At 35.0% G+C, this 19,338-nt stretch overlaps 1 protein-coding gene across 2 annotated transcripts in view; it reads left to right on the top strand.

Moving 5' to 3' along the window:
* The window catches only part of LOC145259081 (hsp70/Hsp90 co-chaperone CNS1 homolog), a 69,509-nt gene that overhangs the window by 37,444 nt on the left and 12,727 nt on the right, over positions 1-19,338 (top strand). For both annotated transcript variants that reach the window (XM_080116717.1, XM_080116715.1), the window contains exons 5-7: positions 4,805-4,882; positions 10,003-10,070; positions 15,851-15,907. In XM_080116717.1, coding sequence (XP_079972843.1) covers positions 4,805-4,882; positions 10,003-10,070; positions 15,851-15,907 — 203 coding nt within the window. The remainder of the gene's footprint in view (positions 1-4,804; positions 4,883-10,002; positions 10,071-15,850; positions 15,908-19,338) is intronic.

Raw genomic sequence — 19,338 nt, forward strand, 5'->3', positions numbered from 1 at the left:
AAACCGAACGTTGGCGATAAAATAAAAACAACGCTATAACAAAAATAACTGTACAATGAAATTGTAAAATGTAGAAACATAAAAAAAATTAAATAAGTAAAAAGCAAAAACCTACCATTCATTTGTTTTTTTCATTAATATTGTTTGAAATTGTTTTCTGTTTTCAAAATAAATACATATAAAACAAGTTTTTTTTTGTTCAATAATAGGAAACTTTTTTTTTGTTGTTAAATAATAGGAAACTTTTTTTTTGTCTGAACTGTTTTTTTTTGTTTTTTTTCCAATTTTTAACGTAAAAAGACATTGTCTATGTCTTAAACACGTAAAAGTAAATTTTTTTTTTTTTCAACTCTTTATGTCAAATGGAAAAAGCCTAAAAAAAGGGGCAATAAAAAGCATTGGGGGAGGGGCAGGAACAAGGATTATTTGTACATTTTTTTCGCCAGAAACAAGGACTTTTTTTATTATTATTTATTAGTGGAAGGAGGGTTTCGGCCTTCCTATTTGGTACAGTGACCAAGAAACCCTCCTTTTCGGCGGGGGTCGTATTCACCGAAGACCCAGACCACCGGTGTCAGAAGTCTGCCGGCGTTGTTTTCTGCGGTTAAAAACGGACTCGTCGGTTTCTACCGTTATGGCCTGGGCCTTCAATCTGCCGGGGATTCCTGAGAAAAAAATCCCTGCATATATCACGCAGGAAAAATTTCCAATCCACAATTGTGTCGCGAGAACGTAACCCACATTCGTGATGGAGATTTTTTGTAGATGCCATCTCGAACGCCCATAAGTATATTTTTATTATACATGCGATGGTTAGTCGGGATTTTGAGAAGAAGGTCCCAATCCTAATGGAGGTTCATCGACGACATGTTACACTTCTACACCTCCAACCGTAAACGTCGGAAAGGCTTGTTCTCTTTGCAAGTACACAATCCTGGCCAAAATGTAAACACCTTTTCTCTTCTGCCAACAATTTCCGTTGCTGGCAAAAGTTTAGTGCAGCTCTGGGGTCTGGAGCTGGTCCGCAAGGTTTGTAATATTCATTATTATTTCGTCAGTTATCTTTTTAAAACAAAATTTTTTTAAAAACTCTCTTCAAATAAGCGTTTCTTGAGTTGTGACACTCTTCCAATTGATAGCGAAATTCTCGTCTGCTTAATCGGCAACGCTCGGTTATATCCGGCTGTTGACGTCATGCGTCGGACAAAGCCGAGCAAATGCTGAGTTACGTCTGGTTCGTTAAATGCACAAGTACCTCAATATTCTTTATGCCCAGCCAAAAAAATGACACTAGGTGTGCATGGTTTGAAATGGTTAAGGGGCAGAGTTGTGCAACCATCACCCCATGTGTAATTTGTATACTAATAGTTTTTTTTTTTTTAAATCTTTTCACTGGATTATTATTGATTGGACCAGATTATGAAAAAAAAAAATCATTATTTTGACATTTGAAAGGGGTGCTCACTTTTTAGTTACAACGTTCTGATAAATCGGTTACCCATTTTGTAACCAATAAAAACGCGGGTATATCAAAACCATAGAAAATAAAAATAACATGAACCTACTGCATTTGAAAGTCAGAAATATTTATTTTGTTTCTCAAAGAAAAAAATAGAATGAAAATGATTTTTTTTTTAATTTTTTTGTTTTTTATGAAAATAAAGTTTCGAGTTTTTTTGTTTTTTTAACTTAGTTTTTGGTTGATAAAAAGTGAGTTTGTGGGTGTTTTTTTTTTTTTTAAATAAATTATTTGTTTGTATGAAAGGTGAGTTTATCAGTGTTTCATTCAGTTTCTTCATTAATTCTCATCTTGGGTTTCCGGAGGTAGCAATAATTTCTTTATAAGAACGTGTTCACAATGGAAAAAACAAGCAAGAAAAAAAAGAAAAAAGAAAAAAAGATCAATAAAAAATTTCGTGTTTGGACAATAATTCACTTCCGTGTTTAGAAAATAGAAAAAAAAAAAAAGAAAAAAAATGGATTACCGATTTACCAGAACGTTGTAACTAAAAAGTGAGCACCTCTTTCAAATGTCAAAATAATGATTTTTTTTCAAACTTTTTTCATAATCTGGTTAATTAATGTCCAATCAATAATAATCCAGTGAAAAAATTTCCAAAAACCTATTAGTATACAAATTACACACAGGGTAATGGTTGTACAACTTTGCTGATTAAGATTGTGTTCTCTGTGATATAAGCGTTTAAATTTTTAAATAAACAAGCATTTATTTGTTTAAGATTATTATGATGTAGAGGCTACTGTGGAGGACATAAGTTGCAGGGATACTATATTGGGAGTTGAGCAGCAAGATATCCGTTCACATTACACTAAAACTTTTACATGTCAGTACAGTTGGGAAAGCAGGAACCCGGAAGGGAGTTCCAAAGTCTAGCAGTTCTGGGGAAGAAACTGTTAGAGTAGAAAGCTTTCTTACATCTAGGGATAGCTACAGTGTAGGGGTGGGACTTTGCTGCTTGTCGAGTTTGTTGGGGGTATTTATGTTGAGGGGGTACAAGGGCTTGTAGTTGGTTGGTGCAGACAAGTGATGTTTATAAAAAAACAAAACAGTCGTTCATTATTTTTGTCCACTTAAAGTTTGGTGAATGTGTTACTTTTTTAGTTTGAACACGTGAGAATCCATTATCGAGGAATGTATAATATGAAAAGAAACTGGAACCTAAAGGGGATATCAATCATACCAGTTATCATAGCTGCCACAGGACTTATGAAGAAGAACCTGAAGTCCTACCTAACTAATATTCCTGGTGAACCAAGTGCAAAAGAGATTCAGACAATTGCACTTAAGGGAACAGCGAGGATACTAAAAAGAGCTCTCGGTTGGTTTCAATAAAAAAAGCGGGGCAATGTTGGCAGCTGGTTTGACTGCCCCATACCCAGCATTACAATCTTCAAAGGAAGAAAAATAAAAAAAAATTTAAAAAAAAAGAGGAAATTTGCAAAGAAAATAATTCCATTTTTCGACCTTAGTTTTTTTAAGAATTTTGTTAAGAGAGTCAAGCAGCAAATTCCTGTTTTACAAGTATTTTAGTGGAATGTGCTCCGACAAACTTGAAGCACTTGTACACCCTCAATGTAAATACCCCCGACTAACTAACCAGCAAAATCCCACTTCTACATTACAAAGATTCCTAGATGCTAGAATTTGGAATTTTCTCCCAGATCCCTGCTTCTCTGACAGTGTCGATATTAGTGTTGGGATGATTAATTGGAATCGGTTATCAGAAAATTCGGGACTTTTGGAGGTATTGGAATCGGAAAAATTTGTCCCTATTTTCTGATGCCAAAAACGATTCCTTTAATTATCTTTTTATTTTTTGATTTGAGTTTGTTTAAAACAAAATCTGTTAGTAATAATGAAATAATAAATATTTATTGATTTTAAATATCAGGAACACTAAAAGTTATAAATCACCCCCACGAGTGTTTTTTTACGTTTGAGAAAATATCTGCACATTTAACACGTGGTTTTATGGTACCCAGGGGAAAAAAATAACAAAATAACAAGTTAAATATTTAGAGATTTATAAAGAATCGAAATCGGAATCAGAATCGAGAAGTTAGTGTGGAATCAATAATTGTATCGGAATTGGGGAAAAATATTGAGATCATCCCATCACTAACTGATATGCAGAAGTTCAAGTGTAATGTGAACACAGACATCTCAACATAGTGTCTCTGTAGATTTGGTCCCAGAGAGTAGCCCCCCCCCCCCATGTCCAAGTTGTACTGTGCCTTGTTTGGGGTGAAATATCAGTATAAAAAAAAGAGTAAACTCTGAAAATTGTAGAAAATATGCAAACAAAAAAATGGCACAGTATGAATTGCCAATGAACAAAAAAATGACACAGATAATATATTTTCAATATGAGATATTTTATTGCTTTAATAAATTGTCTTGATTTGTCGTCTGCCTGTCAGCATAATTGGATAAGCGCTCCAACACCTTCTGGCCACTTATGTAAACAGTCTGAAAAAATACAAACAAAACGTCAGTTTTGTTGGATTCAAAAGCTGGACCCAGTACTCATATTTCAGTTAGTTTGATTTTCTCAATTTAATTTTAATCTTGCAAATGTAATAATTGTGGCACTCAATTACAATTTTTTTTTTAGGAAATGCAATATAATCATAACAATCAATTAAAAAAATTTTAGGCAATTTCAAACATAATAATTGTGGCAATCAGTTTAAAACATTTTTCAGTCAATTTTAAATGCAATATAATCACAACGATCAATTAAAAAAAAATTTCAGGCAATTTCAAACACAATAATCATGGCAATCAATTCAAAAAATTTTTCAGTCAATTTTAAATGCAATATAATCACAACAATCAATTAAAAAAATTTCAGGCAATTTCAAACATAATAATCGTGGCAATCAATTTAAAACATTTTTCAGTCAATTTTAAATGCAATATAATCACAACAATCAATTAAAAAAAAATTTCAGGCAATTTCAAACATAATAATCGTGGCAATCAATTTAAAACATTTTTCAGTCAATTTTAAATGCAATATAATCACAACAATCAATTAAAAAAAAATTTCAGGCAATTTCAAACACAATAATCGTGGCAATCAATTCAAAAAAATTTTCAGTCAATTTTAAATGCAATATAATCACAAAAAATTTCAGGCAACTTCAAACACAATAATCGTGGCAATCAATTAAAAAAAATTTTCAGTAAATTTTAAATACAATATAATCACAAAAAAAAAAAAATTCCAGGCAATTTCAAACACAATGATTTTGGCAATCAATGTATTTTTTTTTTCAGACAATTTCGGTTACGCTTTACAAGATTGCATCATTGCTTGTAAGTTCCAGCCAGATTATGTTAAAGCTTATGTCAGAGGTGAGTGATGTGTTTTTCTCAATTCATTTTTTGTTTTATTCTTTTCTAATAGATACGTTTCATTGGCTTTTTCTCGGCTTGAATATTTTAATTGATCTGTGGAATATTTCATAACTCCAGCTACACTGTGTGCCAAGGTGGAAAAAAAAACCAATTTTTAATTTGATATCACCAAATACGGTTAGACGTTGCGGATCTAAAAACTAGAGATTATATGTGAAATGATGCAATAAATGGAACTCCACCGTACTGTATACCGATACTCTATGGCTGACTGGGATAGCTTCCGTACATTCATATCTGATTTACCTCTGCACTCCATGTTTAAAAAGGAAGTGTCCTCTATAGTATCAGATCTGACCGAATGGTTAATTGTAGGCATTGACCAATTCATACCATCTAAAAAATTCCAACAAAAACCTAACAGCCAGCCATGGTTCTCCCCAGAATGTGCTGCTGCTATCGCGCACAGAAATCACTTTTTCCATAACTACCAACGTAATAGATGCACTGAGACTAAAGCTGCTTTCAGGACTGCCAGCAACCACTGTAAAAGAGTAATAAAAAATGCTAGAGAGCTATATGCCCAGTCTGTTAAATCCAAGGTAGCTGATCAGCGGCTTGGTTCCCACCAGTTTTGGCAAATAACAAATAGGATCCTGAACAGAAGTGTGCGTTCTATCCCAACCATTATCAATGGACCAGAGGTTATCTCGTCAGCGTCAGACAAGGCCAAACTATTTGCAAAGAACTTTGCAGCTAATTCTACCCTATGCGACGAAGGCCATCAACTCACCATATTTCCTCCTATAACACAGAACAAGCTAGGTAACATACAAATATCCGTGCATGAGGTCGCCAAGCTAATAAAAAACCTAGATTCCAGTAAAGCAACTGGCCCTGATGGCATCCCAATTATAGTGTTAAAAAAGCTTCAACCAGAACTTGCTCCCATACTTACGAAACTATTTAAGCACTGCCTTAAGGAGAAGTGCTTTCCGACCCCCTGGAAGACCTCATCAGTTTGCCCTGTATTTAAGAATTCAGGTGATAAGTCATCTCCCTCTCAATACAGACCAATAAGTCTTCTCTGTGTTATGAGTAAGTTACTGGAATCAATATTAAATAGAGAAATAGTCAACCACATCAGCAGGAATAACCTTCTTAGTGACACACAATATGGTTTCCGCTCTGCAAGATCTACCGCAGATGTGCTGACGGTTATATCCCACAAGATTAGTGAATCTCTTGACAAAGGCTTCCTCTCTAGGGCAATTGCTCTTGACATATCAAAGGCCTTTGACAAAGTATGGCATAAGGGTCTACTTCACAAGATTTCCAGCTATGGTATAACTGGAAATGTTTTCTCAATCATTAAATCATTTCTCTCTGATAGGCTCATAAGAGTAGTGGTAGATGGACAAAAATCGGAGGCCTGCAATATAAATGCTGGAGTCCCTCAGGGGTCAATCCTGGGCCCAACTCTCTTCCTGATCTACATCAATGACCTCCCTAAACACATACTTAAATCATTCCTTGACATCTATGCTGATGACACGACCATCTACGGCAACACATCAAAGGCTGTAAATGACGAAGTTCTCTCGGATTCTCTCTCCTCTGATCTCGAGCGCGTGGTTCAGTGGGGGAAGATGTGGCTAGTTACCTTTAATGCATCCAAAACCAAACTCCTATCCTTACATCATCAACGCTCTGATCCCCAGCTGGCATCAATTGTGATGGATGGCTCTCGTCTGGGTGAGGCCCCGTGTTTTGACAAGCTTCTGGGTTTGACCTTTACTCCTGATCTGAAATGGAACACGTACATCAAGTCTGTTGCCAAGGTCGCAGGAAAAATGGTGGGATCCTTCTACCGCTCCAGAAGATATCTCACTACTGATGCAATTCTCTATCTATATAAAAGCCAAGTACGGCCAAGGATGGAATACTGTTGCCATATCTGGGCAGGAGCTGCCAAAAACAGCCTATCATGCCTTGACAGAGTACAAAATAGACTTCGTGGTTTAGTGGGGGATGCCCTTTTCTCTACCCTGCAACCCCTCTCCCACAGAAGAGACGTTGCGAGCCTATCCTTGTTTTATCGTTATTTCCATGGCAGGTGCTCGTCTGAACTCCAATCCCTGGTCCCCCCTCGCCAATCTTTCACGAAAAACACCCGTCTAGCTGAATCCACTGTGAAAAATTTCCCCCACTCTATATCTGTGCCTAAATCAAAACGCGGATTTCATGAGCAAAGCTTCTTTCTTAGAACTGCACGCCTGTGGAACTCTGTTCCGTCTGCCTGCTTCCCTCCGGACTACAACTTGGATGTCTTCAAGTCTAATGTTAACAAATTCCTAATGAACCGCCCCCCTAATTAAACACTTCATAAAATCTCCTCACTAGCGTGATGTACTTACAATAACCCTTATCCCTGAGTGGCTTCCGGGCCTTGATAAGTGGTGATCACTGTGTAAAAAAAAAAAAAAAAAAAAAAAAAAAATATATCTGCTTTATTAATATTTTTTAACCAAAAATTTTAATATATTTAAAAATATCAAAATTTGGCAATGTTCATATATCAATAAAAATTAAAGTCAAAATTATTTAAACTTCACGATTATCAATTTTGATAATCGAGCATTCATATATCATTTTCACAAAATCAAGACAATAAAATAATAAAAAATAATAGCATCATATTGTGTATTTTCATATTCGTTACAATTGTTTTGTGACCATTCGGACAATTTTAAACATTATGTCATTCAATATGATGGTATCATTTTTTATTATTATTGTCTTGATTTTGTGAAAATATTATTTGCATGCTTGATTATGAAAACTGATGATCATGAAGTTTAATAATTGAGTCAATTAATTTTGACTTTAATTTTTTTTCATTTTGTGAAAATATTATATATATATATATATATATATATAATGTCTAAATGGTTATGGAACAATTGTAACACATAAGGAAATACACCATATGATGTTTTTATTTCATATTTTGTTGTCTTGAATTTTTCACAAATATATATATATATATATATATAGTGCAAAACTTTAAGAAACATGAGTTGGAACAATTACATTGAAGGCATTGCCAGGGCCGCTGCAAGAAAGGTGGGCTCTCTCTACCGTGCTAGACAACTACTAACACCCGAAAGTATCCTGTACCTCTATAAGGCCACCATTCGCCCATGTATGGAGTATTGCTGTCACATCTGGGCTAGTGCATCTGCTACTAGTCTCTCGCTCCTTGACAAGGTTCAAAAGAGAGTCGCAAACCTGATAGGCCCTGAACTGACATCTAAGCTTCAGCCTCTATCCCATCGACGAAATGTTGCATCCCTCTGCCTTTTCTACAAGTATTTTAGTGGTGAATGCTCTGACGAACTGCAATCACTTGTGCCCCCATGACGTGAGCACCCTTGACAAACCCGACAGGCAGCTAAATCCCACCCCCACACAGTAGAGATCCCTAGATGTAAAAGATCTTTCTACTCCAATAGTTTCTTCCCCAGAACCGCTAGACTCTGGAATTCCATTCCAGGTCCCTGCTTCCCCAACAGTACTGACGTGCAGAAGTTCAAGTGTAACGTGAACTGACATCTTGCTGCCCAAATCCCTACATAGTACCCCAGTAGTTGTTGCCCCTGATAGTAGCCCCCTACACCAAAGTGGCAATGTGCCTTGTTTGGGGTGAAAATGTAATAAAAAAAAAAAGAAAAAAACTTAAATTTTTTCTTTTTTGTAACTTTTGTTTATTTTATCTTGGATTTCCTCATTACAGCTGTTTCGTTAATGGGATGGAAATTTTATGATTTTATGTTTTCATAAAAATTTCCTGTCCTCACCAACTCCTCAGATGTTGTTTAAAAAACACCGTATGAAAACAACACTAGCAAATAAATACTGGAAACTCAAAGAAAGCGGACATTTGCCGGTAGTCGAATGGAAAATAATAAGACAAGCTACCACGTGTAGGGACCTAGACGACCCATGTAGATTATGCCTTCATGAACTTTAAAGAACCCCAACATCTATTAAACTGTAGAAGAGAAATAGCAAACAACTGTGTTCACAAGATAAAATTTACTCTAGGATAGCGATGCAAAATAGTTTTAAAACTAACAAAAACAATAGAAAATAAACAAATAAATAAATTAAATAAACATGAATATACATAAACGATCACACATATATGTATGTATATATATATGTATATATATATATGTGCATACACATATATATATATTTATATATAAACTAACAATAAAAAAAACCAAAAAAAACACTAAACTAGATTTAAAACAAATCAAGAAACTAAATATTCAGGCTAAATAGAGCACACATAAAGGAACAGGTCAACCAGAGGTCAAATAGGCCTTTGTCCAATAAATGCATGCTCATTGGCTGATAGGAAGGGTGTGGTGGATACTAGAAAGCTGATTGGCTAACTAAAATCTCAATAGAAGATACGCATATAAAAACGACAAACAACCACAGAATTCGTGCATAAGCCTGAAGAATCCTAGAGTGGATGAAATGCGGAATATTCACTGTAGCTTAATCGCCATATACATTTTATAACTTATGTTATGATGTTACCAACATATATATATATATACTCGGGTTTTTTTATATTCAAAAGTAATGGACTAATGAATTCAACGAGGTTGTTAGATAGTGCTCAATAAAAAGAGCTAAAAATACTTGTTTATTGTTATATAAACATGCTCACATCCCGCTGCTACAAATAGCCACTTGTTTCAATCAAACAACAGATATCATCAGGCAGCGACTTGACTATTCAAAAGTTCAATGAATAATAGAATAATAATAGATTATTCATTGAACTTTTGAATAGTCAAGTCGCTGCCTGATGATATCTGTTGTTTGATTGAAACAAGTGGCTATTTGTAGCAGCGGGATGTGAGCATGTTTATATAACAATAAACAAGTATATATATATATATATATGTTTTTTCATCATTGTACTGCTTCCCTTTTCATTCCAATCCTAAAACCGCCAACGCATACTATACAATGCATACTATACTATAAAACCTAAAAATCAAAATTGAAAAATTGAAGTTTCTTTTATATTTCAGGTACACAATGTTGTTTAGAATTGAAAAAGTTTTCCGAAGCTGTGACGTGGAGCGGAGCTGGATTAAAAATATCCTTTTTTCAGTGTAGACTTTTTTTTTTTTTTTAGATTTTCATTTCACCTTTTAAATATTTATATATATATATATATATATATATATATATATATATATATATATGTATATGTATATATAAATAAAAGTAGCGTCTTTTAATTTTAAACCGTTATAAACTAAAAAAAACGTATATAAGAATTTACACATAATTAATATTTAATTATAAACCCCTCTCTTATTGTATACACTCCTACTACTTTAAATTCCAACGTCCTCTCCCTACCACTCCCCCTTCTTTTCTAACTCCCCTTTATCTACGATTTTTCCATTCTTATTTGACTTTATAACTTAGTCCATCTATGAATTCTGACGATGCTAGTTGGATTTTTTCCTCTCTTTGAGGATTTTCCTCTAGCTGAAACAATTTGTAAACTCATTCTGGACTCACAGTAATAAATTTCCTATATACTGCCCTGACTACACATTGAGCACTCTAGTCCGGTTTTTTCACGATTTTCGTTTCACCTTTTAAATATTTATATATATATATATATATATATATATATATATACTAGCATAGAGACCTGCTGTTGCCCAGGATTTGATAAGAATCAACAAATGTTTCACCCTCCCATATTTTATTGTCATCGAAATCAGTGAAATTGTCATTTTTTTTCCAATCAAATCAATTGATTGCTATCTATTTGGGGACCCATTCACATTTCTCCCTGCACTGACCTATTTCATAATACATTGCACTGTAGAGAACCTACTGTTGATTTTATAAAATTATTTTTTATATATAATGGCTAAAATCAAAATTTAAATGATGGAAAAGAAAAAAAAAGTTTTGGGAGGGAGGTATGCTTGAACCCGAAGCCTTGAGGTTAATAGTCTGATGACATAGCATGATGCCACAAAGGCAGGGACTTGAGAACAGTCGAAAATAACCATTTAAAAACGCAGGTGGTCAAATATCATGGCATAGCAGTAGTAGAGAAAACGAATTTTGTAAAATAAAAGTCATTGAAATAAAAGACATTTTGTCGTCATTTCGTAAATCTTCGATATTATAATCTAAGTTCTAAGGCATAGCAAAACTCCCTTCAAAAAAGCCTTTGCCGGACATACATAAAAATTTTTTTTGCTTTTTATATATATACTAGCGAGGGGTACCTGGCGTTGCCCGGGTGTTTGTAGGTGTGTGTGAAAAAAAACAGGTGCCCGTGAAAAAAAAAGCCTTGACGATGCGCAGTTGGAAAATAGTAAAGTGTGAAAAAAAAAAAACAGGTGCGCGTTTTTGATTGACATGACGGCGATAGCTATTCAGCAGTTAGCATTTTGTGCGGGACAGTTTTTAATGAGGTCAATAAATCGGTTTGTTTGTTTTTAAAAACCCGCTCCCTCGTCTCGAAATGAAAGCTACCGTCTGATATGACGAAGTCGACATTGACCAAACGTTAGACCACTGGCTCTGGGCCTGTGATTAAAGTCGAGTTTCGCTTTTTGTTTATACCGAAAACCGAATGTAACGCGTGCTGATGCGGGAAATGTGGAATAATTGACGTTTTAAAGTCAATAAAATTAAATAGACAGGCGAGCTCCATGGTTAACTGCGAGATATTACAATTTATAGATGATATAAAAAGTTTTAAGAAGTTGCGAAGCGAGCAAGCGCTTCTCAGAAAAAAGCCTTTTGTGGACATCGAGGAAAAGCGTACATACATACATACATTTTCGCTTTTATATATATAGATATAGATAATAGACTAGCGGGGGTGACCGGCGTTGTCCAGGTGTTGAGAAAAAAAAAAGTTGTAGTAGGCAGGCAGGCAGGCAGGCAGGCAGGCTCGAACCCGAAGCCTTGATGCAAAGGCGGAAGAAAAGTGAAAGAAAACGTGATATTTTACCACTAGATTACGAAGAGACAAAAGGTGAAACGCATTCTAAATTAACGATCAAAAAGTTGACATGCAGAAAGCGAAAGTTAAACGTATGAGTTCACGCAGACGAAGAAATTAAATCACGCACTTAAGTTTGGCTGTAAGCCAGTTAAGCATTCATCTTTCCACCATATTTGTTTCCCCACAATGGTGGGGAAATCAGCCCCCCCCCTCCAAGGGGGGCAGCTCTGGCAGTCTTAATGAACAGCAATTGTCTGATACGAAGCTGATTGCCTTCAAGACGCGCTGACGACAAAGGCCAGTGAATCATTTTTATTTCGATTCAGTTTCGCTTTTATACGAAAAAGCCGAACAAACACGCGAGAGGAAGGAATAGCATGAAGTTTATAAAAGTCGATCAAAATAAATCTAGATATGACGTCCCTTCGCAAATCATAGATATTATGATCTAGAGAGTACGTATAAAGTTCTAAAGAAATTGTACCCCTCCCCCCATATATATATAAACTAGCGAGGGGTACCCGGCGTTGCCCGGGTGTTTGGAGGTGTGTGGGATAGAGGGGGTAAAAAAAAGTAAGTATGAGGATTGAACCCGAACTGTTGAGGCAAAGTTGTAAATTAAAGTGTGAAAAAAAAAATGTGCGACGTTAACCATTGCCCCACCGCGAGATGCCAACGGAAACACGTTTGAATTTATTCAATTACTTGGATTCGGCAGGTGCCCGTTTTAATGAGTTAATGAGGTCAAGTTTGACTGTGGGATTTTTATTTTCCCAAGATGTTATAGGAAAAAGACTAACCCACATGCGGCGAGCGACAAATGTTGAATATTTATCTTCCCGAAATCGAGCAAATTAAATAGACAGGCGAGCTTCGTTGTTAACTGTGAGATATTACGATTTATATGCGATATAAAAAGTTTTTAAAAGTTGTGAAGCGAGCGACCGCTTCTCTGAAAAAAAGCCTTTTGTAGACATTCAGAAAAAGCGAACACACATACAAACATACATTTTTGCTTTTATATTTATAGATTTCCTTTTTTTTTTTTTTTTTTTACACGGTGGTCACCACTTATCAAGGCCCGGAAGCCACTCAGGGATAAGGGTTATTGCAAGTACATTACGTTAGTGTGGAGATTTGATGAAGTGTTTACTTAAGGGGGCGGCTCATTAGGAATTTGTTAACATTAGACTTGAAGACATCCAAGTTGTAGTCCAGAGGGAAGCAGGCAGACAGAACAGTGTTCCACAGGCGTGCAGTTCTAAGAAAGAAGCTTTGTTCATGGAATCCACGTTTTGATTTAGGCACAGATAAAGAGTGGGGGAAATTTTTCACAGTGGATTCAGCTAGACGGGTGTTTTTCGTGAAAGATTGGCGAGGGGGGACCAGAGATTGGAGTTCAGACGAGCACCTGCCATGGAAATAACGATAAAACAAGGATAGGCTCGCAATGTCTCTTCTGTGGGAGAGAGGTTAAAAAGGTGGATTCCTTATCCTTATTTACGTTTTCTATCTCTCTTTCTTTCTCCACTTTTCCACCTATCTTCCCCATCTTTTACTTCCTTCTTCTATTATTGGCTCTTCTTTAGTGATCCCCATTATTTATTAGTCCATAGCATGTTATCACCTTTTTAATAAATAGGATCTCCCAATCACCAAAGGTCCTGGATATGACCTGAAACTATATCCAGCTAAATATGCTGTTGAGTGAAGATAAAGAAGTAAGAAATGAAAAAAATTATTTATTTCTTAGAAACTACTGGGCTGACCTACCTGAAATTTTGTATGGACCTTTGTCATGATACATATGGTACAGTGAACTAAGTATTGTGGTATCTGTTTGAATTTAAGCAAAGTCTCCTCTCATCTTTCTCAGCTTTCGGTCCTGGATATGACCTTAAACTATATCCAGTGGTGAGGCCCCAGCTTGCGGGCTTTAGGGAGTGTGGAGCCACCCTTTAATTACTATTGCTCCCAGGTCCACTCTGACCCGGAGTGGTAGTACCTGTTAGGGTCCCAACTATGGGTTAAATAGAAACTGACTTGAAAGCAACAAATATATTCTATTAAAAAATTTTTCTTCAAAATCTTTGGATTCGGCATTAAATAATCCGAAAAGGGTTGATATGTCGTAAAACAAAAACAACCAACCAACCAACCAACCCAATCACCAAAAGATACAATGTGAAAAAAAAAAAGATGAGCATATCTATTTACTAATTTAATGTTCATAGTATGTTATCTTCTATGCTTCTTTTTAATAAATAGGATCTCCCGATCACCAAAAGATACAATGTAAACAAAAATGATGTTTTTTTTCTCTCTTGTAATTTTATATTTATTTTCTTTGTAAAACCGTATTAGCATGTGTTAATGACCTCCTTGACACAATTTCTCACAGAAAATTTATTGTAAAAATTGTAATGTAAAAATGGTTGTCGAATATTTAATAATTGATTAGTATCCTTTAACATACGTGTCATGATTTATTTTTAAAAAATGATAATAGACTCAGTCTTTTAATTCTACAAAAACCATAACGGTCAGATATATTCTGACACGGCATTAACCAGCTTGTAATATGAAAAGGATATCTTTGTTCTGTGTTTTTTTTTCTGAAATAAAACAACATCCTTTTCACACAGGAATCTATATATTAATGCCATAGCACTTTTAATGTACGCCATAGATCTCCTCCTTGGGATAAAGAGAAGGGTAGCATTGGGATGGGCAGCTTTTGGGAAAGTGGAGGATATCATGAGAAGCCGAAAAGCAAATATGTCAATCAAAGGGAAGATCTTCAATGAATATGTACTACCTGTGATGATCTACGGTAGTGAAACATGGGCCATGACAACTCGTCAAAGTGAAAGTTTGGCAGTAGCACAAAGGAAGATGGAGAGGATAATGTTAGGCATTACTCTAAAAGACAGAAAAACAAACATATGGATCCACCAACAAACAAGAGTTATTGATATCAATACTGCCATCAAAATCCAAACACAGATGGCCAGGACGTGTAGCCAGACAACATAGCAATAAAAGGTTCATTAGCATAACAGAATGGACACCTCGTGGTCAAAGGGAAGACCAAGAACGAGATGGAGGGACAACCTGATACAGCACATGAGTCCCACATGACAGCGGATAGCTCAGGACAGAGTTAGATGGCTAAAGTCCAGGGAGGGGTTCCTCATTGAGTGATAAAACCCTTATTGATTGATATTGATTGATCTTTAATGTGCATACGTACGTACGTGTGTCACAGTTTCCAGATTATATATTATTTGATCGAGAAATCCTATTTATTAAAAAGAAGGATAGAAGATGATGTCACTTTTTCGCCGTACGTGGAACTAAAATATACCTTCTTGGTTTTCTGACTAGGATCCAAAGGTAGTATCTGTTCTGACTAAAGATGGTATAAGGAGACTGTGAGGTTTCCATTGGGACCGGGCATCCATACAATGGAAATATCTCACAAATTTGGTGATAAACCGTAATAACCAGATATATTCTGACACTACATTAACTAGATTACTTAGATAAATACTTTTACAGTTTTAACAAAAGGGATACAATAATATCGCGAAGTCTCCGTTCATGCTGAACGTCTACAGAATGCTGAGCAGCAATATATTATATATGAAAGATGCTACTGTGGAATTTCCACAGGTCTCACTAGTTTTAAATAATATTTCAAGTATTTCAATTAACAAAATTGGGGCTTATTTCTTGCATTAACAGTAAATTTAAAATATGAATGAAATTTTCATTATTTGGAAGTAATATTTCAAGTATTTTACTTAGCGAAATTTGTAAAACCATACGCAGCGGACAAAGCCAGCTTATTTTAAAAATGTTTTAAATCCTTGACCTTTTTTTTTCACTTGGATCCCAAAAATGAAAAACTCTCTGCAATAAGAACGAAGGCCATTAAATTGCAGGTAAGCAAACAATAAATTTGAACTTTTATGCTCCTTGTCAAAAAAAAAAAATTATTTCAATTGGTTGGATATTTTTTTTTTTTTTTAAACTTATATCTGTTCCAAAATAATGAAAAAAAAAAAAAATTCAAAACCAACAATAACTATTTATAATAAAAATTTACACTAAAATGTACTTAAGCTTAATCAATTCCTGCAGTTTCACTGTATTTCCTGAAGTAATTTTGCATTTTGCATAGTCAAAACACTCTCTCAAATTAATTCAACTTTTACATATAGACGTACTATCTTTCTTCAAATAATGCTTATGTATATGCGATATTTGTCACTAGGTTAACTAATTTGCATATTGATTTAAAAAATAGCATTTTATTAATTAATTTTGCATAGAGCGTTGCCAAGGCTGCTGCGAAGAAGGTGGGCTCTCTTTACTGTGCTAGAAAACTACTTACGCCTGAAAGTATCCTCTACCTCTATAAGGCCACCATTCGCCCATGTATGAAGTATTGTTGTCACATTCGAGCTGGTGCATCTGCTGCTTGTTTCTCACTCCTGGACAGGGTCCAAAAGAGAGTCGCAAAGCCGATAAGTCCTGAACTATCAACTAGGCTTCAGCCTCTGTCCCATCGACGAAATGTTGCATCTCTCTGCCTGTTCTACAAGTATTTTAATGGTAAATACTCTGACAAACTACAAGCACTTGTACCCCCTTCGACGTAAATACCCCCGACAAACCTGACAAGCAGCTAAATCCCACCCCTACACAGTAGAGATCCCTAGATGTAAGAAAGCCTTCTACTCCAATAGTTTCTTCCCCAGAACTGCTAGACTTTGAAACTCTCTTCCGGGATTCTGCTTTCCCAACTGTACTGACATGCAGAAGTTCAAGTGTAATGTGAACAGACATTTTGCTACTCATCTCCCTTCATAATACTTCTGAAACTTATGTCCTCGATAGTAGCCCCCTACTTCAAAGTGGCATTGTGCCTTGTTTGGGGTGAAAATTGAATAAAAAAAAAATTAACTATTATTTGGTATCGTTTTTTAATTCAATAATTATTTTAATTTTAATATAACAAATAGTTTAATTTTGCAATATTATTTGATTTCTTGGACAAATATTTAGTATTTCTATTCAAACGACCACAACAGCAGCAACAGCAACTACACTGCCCCCGATCATAATGATTTGAAATTTCTGTTTAATTTCTAAGCTGGGAACTCATTGGCAAGAATATTTAACTTCGCTTCTGGATTGCTTAATCAGGCACCATCTCTCATGCAAACTGAACAAGTGATGGGGAAGGGTGTTTAAGATATAGTCAACAAATCGATTTTTTTTAATATATCGATTTAAGCAAAAACAAAATTATGTACTTAATTGTCATGTCGAAAATAGTAATATATCCAGAAATTACGAAAATTCATCAAGTAGAACAACTGCTATTGTGTTTTTATTAAAACAAAAAAAGTCTATTGCGATCAACAACAACAACAACAACAACAAATTTTGCAGCCATGAACAAGAAATCTAAAGTATTCAGTTTGGAGTTATATGCCCTGCATGTAGACTCCTGCTGTAGACTTTATAATGTCCAAGAAAAATGCAATTTTACCCAATTTTCTGTAAAAATTACTTTAAACTATAAATAAATTTCTACTTGATGAATTTTTGTAATTTTGGGTGTGTTACTATTTTCGACATGACAATTAAGTAAATAATATTGTTTCTGTTTATATTGTTTATGTTGCTTATATTGTTTATATGTTTATATTGTTTATATATTTATATTGTTTATATATTTATATTGTTCATATGCTTATATTGTTTATATGTTGTTTATATTGTTTATATGTTTATATTTATATTGTTTATATGCTTATATCTTGTTTATGTTGTTTATATTGTTTATATGTTTATATTCATATTGTTTATATGTTTATATTGTTTATATGTTGTTTATATTATTTATATATTTATATTGTTTATATGTTTATATCTTGTTTATATGTTTATATCTTGTTTATATTGTTTATATGTTTATATGTTGTTTATATTGTTTATGTTTATATAGTATTTTTGCTTAAAACAACATATTTAAAAAAATTGATCTGTTGATGTTATCTTAACAATCTTTGATGAAAGATTGTAAAAAGTATAACACACTGCATTTTTTTTGCTACAAGTGAGTCATCACTTATCAAGGCCCGGGTGCCACTCAAGGATAAGGGTTGAATGTACAGTGGTCACTGGGACAACATCGTAATAATTGTTAGTGGTGGAAATTGGCTATGATTTGACTATTTAAGGGTCAAACTCAACAAGAACTTGTTTATATTGGACTTGAAGACAACCATATTGCAGTCAACCGGAAAACAGGCCAGCGGAATAGAATTCCACAGGTGGGCAGTTCTAGGAAAGAAACTTTGTTCATGGAATCTGTGTTTAGATTTAGGCACAGATATAGAGTGGGGAAAATTGTTGATAGTAGTTGTAGATAGACGACTGCTTTTTTATGAAAGCTTGGCAAGAGAGACCAGAGATTAGAGCTCAGACGCGCACTTGTTTTGAAAATAATGATAGAGCAGAGACAGGCTCACAACGTCTCTTCTTACCTATGGGACAGAAAACAGCTCATCCAAATTACTCGAAACAGCCTGTCGGACCCACAGGCTCTGCGTCCACACAATATCCAATTATTCAACATGGTAAAATCTGTATCGCCCATTATTTGCGTGACGAGTTCTGCATTTGCTAGTGCCAACATTATTTTTCATATCTTAATCTGCTATGCTTTTCCTTTGTTCCTATTACATGTTACAAATACATCAAGGACATTGCCAAGGCTGCTGCAAAGAAGGTGGGCTCTCTCTACCGTGCTAGAAGGTTACTTTCACCGGAAAGTATCCTGTACCTCTACAAAGCCACCATTTGCTCATGCATGGAATATTGTTGCCACATTTGAGCTGGTGCATCTGTTACTTGTCACCTTACATAATATGTCCTGCACTGTCAACCAAACCACAACCTCTGTCCTATCGACAAAATGTTGCATCCTTGTGCCTATTTTATAAATACTTTAATCGAAGCACTAGTACCCCCTCGATGTAAATATCCCCAACAAATCCAACAAGCAGCAAAATCCCACCCCTACACTATAAAGATCTCTAGATGCCATAAAATCTTCTACTCAACTCGTCTCTTCCCTCAAACTGCAAACTTTGGAATTTCCTCTGGGTCCCTACTTCCCTGACGGTATTGACATGCAGAAACTCAAGTGTGATGTAGACAGACATCTTGCTGCTCAACTCCCTATATATTATCCCTGCAAATGTTAGGGAAAGAGTCGGAATAAAGCTGCTGAAAATACGATTGAGATTTCTAGTTTCTTTGAGACGAGTTTTCTTGCAAGTTTTCAAAGACCTTGGGA

Source organism: Euprymna scolopes, chromosome 34, assembly GCF_053919585.1.
Source record: "Euprymna scolopes isolate OS-2025 chromosome 34, ASM5391958v1, whole genome shotgun sequence".
In the NCBI taxonomy this organism is placed as follows: domain Eukaryota; kingdom Metazoa; phylum Mollusca; class Cephalopoda; order Sepiida; family Sepiolidae; genus Euprymna; species Euprymna scolopes.